This window comes from Haplochromis burtoni, unplaced genomic scaffold, assembly GCF_018398535.1.
Source record: "Haplochromis burtoni strain Fernald_Lab_line unplaced genomic scaffold, NCSU_Asbu1 Contig_68, whole genome shotgun sequence".
NCBI classification, from domain to species: domain Eukaryota; kingdom Metazoa; phylum Chordata; class Actinopteri; order Cichliformes; family Cichlidae; genus Haplochromis; species Haplochromis burtoni.
Window position 1 is genome coordinate 2,244,533 of NW_024582429.1, and position 6,374 is coordinate 2,250,906.

General features: G+C 41.9%; 1 protein-coding gene across 1 annotated transcript in view; it reads right to left on the minus strand.

Moving 5' to 3' along the window:
• gig2e (grass carp reovirus (GCRV)-induced gene 2e) overlaps positions 1 to 5,786 on the minus strand; it is a 17,517-nt gene extending 11,731 nt beyond the window's left edge. The window contains exons 1-5 of the mRNA XM_042221524.1: positions 5,658 to 5,786; positions 3,801 to 4,418; positions 3,367 to 3,695; positions 283 to 332; positions 65 to 154 (exon numbers count right to left, since the gene is read on the minus strand). Of these exons, the coding sequence (XP_042077458.1) occupies positions 65 to 154; positions 283 to 332; positions 3,367 to 3,695; positions 3,801 to 4,387 (1,056 nt within the window). The 5' untranslated portion in view covers positions 4,388 to 4,418; positions 5,658 to 5,786. The remainder of the gene's footprint in view (positions 1 to 64; positions 155 to 282; positions 333 to 3,366; positions 3,696 to 3,800; positions 4,419 to 5,657) is intronic.
• Positions 5,787 to 6,374: the final 588 nt, after the last annotated feature.

Sequence of the window (6,374 nt, forward strand, 5' to 3'; positions counted from 1 at the left end):
CACCCTCAACACTGACAAGACAAAGAAGATGATAGTGGACACGAGGAAGAAGAGGAGGCCTCACCAGCTGCTGTTTATCCGGGGCCTTGAAGTGCAGAGGGTGAGCAGCTTCAGGTACCTGGGCGTCTACATCAGTGAGGACCTCACCTGGACACTGAACACCACACAGCTGGTCAAGAAGGCTCAGCAGCGGCTGTACTTCCTGAGGAGGCTGAGGAAATTTGGTATGTTGGCCAAGATCCTCAGCAGCTTCTACAGCTGCACTGTGGAGAGCACACTGACCAGCTGCAGCACTGCATGGTACAGCAGCACTACTTCTATGGACCAAACACCTGCAGAGAGTGATAACAACTGCAGAGAAGGTCATCAGGACCCTGCTGCCCTCTCTGCAGAGCATCAACCATCGCAGAGTCCAGAGGAGAGCTGCCTCCATCCTCAAAGACCCCACACACCCCCAACATGGACTGTTCACACTTCTGCCCTCGAGACGGAGGTTTAGGAGTGTGAAATCCAGAACATCCAGACTCAACAACTCCTTCTTCCCCACAGCCATCAGACTCGTGAACAGCTGACCTATTTTCGAACAGTAATAATAACTTTTTGCACATCAGGCCATCCTGCATATTAAGCTACGGCTCTTTTTCACACATCTGTTTCAGAATTAAATATTTTTGTCTCCCTTTCTGTCTTCATTTATTTATTTGTACTATTTGTATTTTAGCTGTTCTATTTCTTTTGCATATATTAATCGGCAGCAAAGAAAGAATTTCATTGCAGAGAGAAATGTCTTTTTATTCTTTGGACACATGACAATAAACACTTTGAATCTTGACTCTTGAAGGAAATGCTGTGTGCGACAGTGTTGGCAACAACAGCAGGTCTTCACTGCAGGCACTTCACACCGACAACCTGAGGGAAGCAGCTGAAAATGTGACTTTTCATTCTAAGAGCCTGAGTCTGTTCGGTCCCGTGACAAAGAGACAGATTACCGTACCAAACAACGCTACAAAACATTAGAACAGATTAAAAATGTATCATAATTTCAGATGAAACATAAAAATACTCAATTTCCTTACAAACACAGCCGTTGTTGGACCTTTTTTTGTAGCAGCAAAATGTGACTCAAAGGGCAGAACATCAAAAACTACCCTCCAAATACTTGTAACTGTCCACCAGTTCAATGGCTGCTGGCACCGTTTACTATTGTTAGTGCAGGATGGGGCCTGACCCCCTGGAGTCAGTGACCATGTCTTCAGTTTTCAGGGTGTTGATCTTTAAAAATGACGCCAAGAAGCAAACTCATCCACAGCCCCATGACTTACAATGACTGTTATCATGTGTACTTTGACAGTCATTCTATTACAGAATATAGAGCAGAGGAGAGAGACAACATCACTGTGATGAACCAGTAGAGTATATACAAGGCCTGTATGCAAATATCAGTGGAAGCTCTTCCACCTGCTGCAGAATCTCCTCCCTGATGTTCATCACTAGAGACGTTAAAGCAGCAGGCCTGAAATCATTTAGTGATGTGGGGTTTGTAGTCTTTACAACTGGAGCATTTTCTAAACCTCTGGAACCTTCTGCTTCTGGAGTGATAAGACAAAGATATAAGAAAAGGTAAAGTAAAAATCTGTCAGCTCATTGGCCAACTGAAAACCAGGAGACTTCTTTCTTAGTACTGCTGCACATACACGACCCACATGAAGTGGAGATGTGACTGAGCTGCAGCAGACAGACTCAACCTGAGTCCAAACCTTCGGTGAGTCTGGGTAAAACAAATAAAGTGAATATATCTTCTTATCTGCACGTCGCTTTGGCCCAGGCCACAGTTTCCTGCTCAGCTAGCTCAATCTGACTATTCTGGACTTTTCAGACTCTGCTCGTATCTTTGATTAAATTCACAGTAATCTTCCATCTGCTTCTCAATTTCTGTGCTTGACTTTTCCACTTTGGTGCTATTTCACATCCCTGCTCTCCTGTATATGAAGAAACCTCCAAACTAACTCTTAGGGTCCAGTCGTCAGTTTGTCAGTTTTTATGAACTTTAGTGTAAATTCTTTATATTTTCCTTCATTTAAATTTTTTTTTTTGGATTAATTTAAAGTAATGCCTGCTGTCATGTGCAGGGGGCGCTGTGGCTCTACAGTAATCACTGCCACATGGATGAACTTGTTAGTCACTCACATGAATCTACTCATTTAAATTCTGTTATGAATTTTTTTCATGTTCACACGTTTTCAGATCTTCACTATGACTCCAGGTTTAATGTGCTGTAGATGACGATTTCATGCTCTCATTCAGAATCAAAAGACTCAAAAAGGACACTTGTAGCAGGCACCGCCCACCCAGCCAGATTCCTGCTGCATTTCCTGCTGCAGGCTGTCTTACGTCTACACAACATAAACCAGTTTACCGGAATAACATATTTCCCATAAATGTGATCACTGTAACTTTAAGGTTACTGCTAACTTTGTATTTACACTTTCAAATGTCTCTGAGTATTTTTTAAGCTAAAAAAGCAAACCCATGCCTCCTAAAAAGAGCAAGATCCCCAACAAACCCCCTTTTGTTTTTTGGGGGCTATTTTATGTCCTCTTTGCTATTAAAAAATCTTTATAGGCAATTTTTCCCTTTTTGTGTTGTTTTGCTTGGATTTTTGAACATCTTTGTTTTTTTTTTATACTGGTGGTGGTCAGAGGGCCCGGTGGCGCCAGTGTCCGGCAGCCTCGCCTCTGTCAGTGCGCCCCAGGGTGGCTGTGGCTACAATGTAGCTGCCATCAGTGTGAATGGGTGGATGTAGTGTAAAGCGCTTTGGGGTCCTTAGGGACTAGAAAAGCGCTATACAAATGCAGGCCATTTACCATTTTTTATGATTTTACATTTTTTAAGATCATTATATTTTTTAGTTTTGTCATCTCTGTGGTCAATCACTGGGGAGGATTCAGTGCATTTAGGCACTTTGCTGTTAATGAATATATGAACGTTTACCTTTTTGAATAAAGTATGAAAAGTCTCTTCCAGTTAGAACTTTTTCCTTCCCACTGTCACCAAGTCTTGCTTCACTGATGGGGTCTTCTCACTAAGATAGTAGGCTCTACCTTACACTAAAAATGCTTTAATATGAATAAATATTGAACTGATGTTACCGAGATAACAATATCCAGTTTGAAAAAGGAGACAGGGAGGCAAAGTTGACAACAGAATAAAGGTTTTATTAATAAATAAACAAAAAAGACACACAAGCCTGTATTTTACCCCAAAAGAAAGAAACACACAAACCAAAATAAGTGTCGTTCAAAGGCTACATGAACCAAGCTCAGTCTTTATGGCCACCACGGCCAGCACGACCACGGCCAGCCCCACCACGACCAGAACCAGCACGGCCACCACCAGCACAGCCAGCACCAGCACGACCAGCACCACCACGACCAGAACCACCACGGCCAGCACGACCACGGCCAGCCCCACCACGACCAGAACCAGCACAGCCAGCACCAGCACGGCCAGAACCAGCACGGCCAGAACCAGCACGGTCAGCACCAGCACGACCAGCACCAGCACGGCCAGAACCAGCACGGCCAGCACCACCACGGCCAGAACCAGCACGGTCAGCACCACCACGACCGCCTTCACTATCAGAATTGCTGTCTGGCATTGGTGCGCTCCACCCCATGGCCTGAAATCCTGCTGGACTACAATGACACATACAAAACTCAATGTCTTTTTTTTTTTACATCAAAATATATAAAACGCTTCCAAATATGCAAAATACAACAATAACTGCTTGTGGAATTTACCTGTAGTGCATCCATGCACACCATGCATCATAATCATCATCATAATCATATGAGTAGGGATTATGGTGTGGGAGGTCTGGGAGTGAGTAAGTTAATTCTCTCATCGAGATCGGTCTTGAACCAGCTCGAGTATCCCTGACAGGTTTTGGTTTGATGGTCTCAATGATTGTGATTCGCTTGGGATCCCAGACACAATTCTCCTCCAGGCCACTTGACACCATCCCACAGCCGGGCGGCACCCAGGCGGTGTCGTATCCGTGGTCATGCCAGGTCTTCTGAAGTGGATGGTCCTGACGATTGATGGCCTTCACTTTTCCCACGTTGACCCTAACCTTAATGACAACCCTGTCATGCTCAGGGTGATTGATGGGATAGCGACTCGCTTTCTCCAGGTCTCTGCTGAGGTAAACGCCCCGACCGAGCATCCCGCCTGAAGACTGAGTAAAACCTGACTTCTGGATCGATGAAACATTTGCCCTTTTTGTGCCATGGTACATGACATAGGTTTTACCATCTTCTGGTCCTTCACGGTCCACTCGAACTACCCCAGAAGGAAGACCGTCATCTTCAGCCCACTCAATGCTCATTTTTTATTTTCTGATATCGGTGTCAGTGTCCCTGCAGGAAGAAGAATTATTATGATGAGGACATCATCAAATTAAGACAAAAACAGGGTAAGGGTTACCGTTCAAAAAGGCTTATTATTATTATTATTATTATTATTATTATTATTATTATTATTATTATTATTATTATATGTCAAGTAATTTAAAGTTGTGTCCAGAAAAGCAATTTGAATTTACTTTAAATTCATTTTTAAGTAAAGTTAATCTTAAATAATTTCCAGTCCAAACATATGGAATAAAAATCCACATATACAATAATATACTAAGAAAAAAAATGGAAAACATGAATATTAGAAAGACAGAGACTAAAACACTTGATTCATTTCAGTTGGAGTTTGGCTTTATGATGTCAACATAAAGCCAACAGAATATAATGATAAAAATATATGATAATAAAAATGAAATGCAAATCTCAATAAATCCAACAACTGTCCCCCCAATTTTAAAATATCATAAGATGAATATATTCTATATATTATTTAACACAGTTGGGTAGATACCAAGTATACCAGTGTTGGTATCTTAATGCAGATAAAAATGAGACCTCTAAGTGGAGCCTCACTGGAGGCCAAGCTAATACCATCCAGTCAGCATCTGCTTAGACACCAGGTTTCTCAGGGTTATTCGCAGGAAGTACAATAACAGTTAAATCAGAATTTAGAAGCAGAAAAGCTAGTGGTCATCTAGACCTTTGTCTTAAAGACAGGCCCGGGTATGTCGTATGCATTATTGTAATAAGCAGCACCTATGGAAAGTATGTATAAAATAAAAAGCACTGGTGCCAACCCAAGAACCATGTGCAACTCTGTGACTACGTTTTGTGGGTGAAGAAGACAGACGAGAATATTTACATGAAAAATTACTAGAATCTACTAGAACCTATTAGAAATGATCCAAACAGGTGCATTGCACTTTCTTCAGTACCAACACCCACAGTACAAAGTACTCGACTGTCTGCAGAGGAATATTATGGTCACTGGTACTGAACGCTGCCTAGCAGGACAGGTCCAGAGAGTGCACTGTCAGAGGCTTTCAGAGGGTCATTGGTAACCTTCACTAATGTTGTTTGTGTTCTGATAATCTCTAAATATTGACTGAAACTCTAGAAATAAACAATTCATCTGAAAGAGTCACAAAGCTGATTAGTCAATAAGCAGCTAACTGGACTTTAATTGGCACTTTATGTACACAGAACTATCTGTGAAAATCTAGACTTTGAGGAAAAACGTACCTCTCTCTCCAGGTTCACCCAAAAGTGCAGCCTGTGTCTCAGTCTGCTTCGTTTAAATAACAATGTTCAGCCTTCAGGAGGAAGTACCATGAATAGAAATCCTTCTATCAGCTGTTTCACATTCTGCACATTGTTACGTCCTTCACTTTAGATTGTAGATGATGTTATTTATTGGGTGTGGTCTGTACAGGAGTTATCATAGGTTTCAGTCCTGAGAACCAACTGCACACCACCCAGGGCCTATCAGACAAAACGGGCTTACGAGAACTTTCTTTTCCTCCACGAAAGATTTATGATCAGCACAAATTTGCCTTTTCAAAATGTACATTTTCCTATAGGTCTGTAAGACGAATTACAGGCAGTCAGAAATATCAGAGGGAAATGTGCAAACGGGAATCACCTGTCCAACTACATTCCTACCAGTATTAAAGTTTCCATTGCTCTGCTGTGTCCTCTCTTACATTTCTCATCACATAAAACATCTTATGGGAATATGGCTGACATGCTGTTAGGCCTGGACTTTTGGAAAATGGCACACGTTTGTAATTTTGCCTCTGTACACAACCACAGTGGATTTTAAATCCAGTCAAGATTTTTAAAAATCAAGATCTGTCAAAGACATGGAATATTCTTCAATCGCCAAATACACCCAATAAATGCACTTTGAAAAATGCTGCGTTTCTTCTTTAAGGTGACGAACAGGGAGCAGGAGAAGCA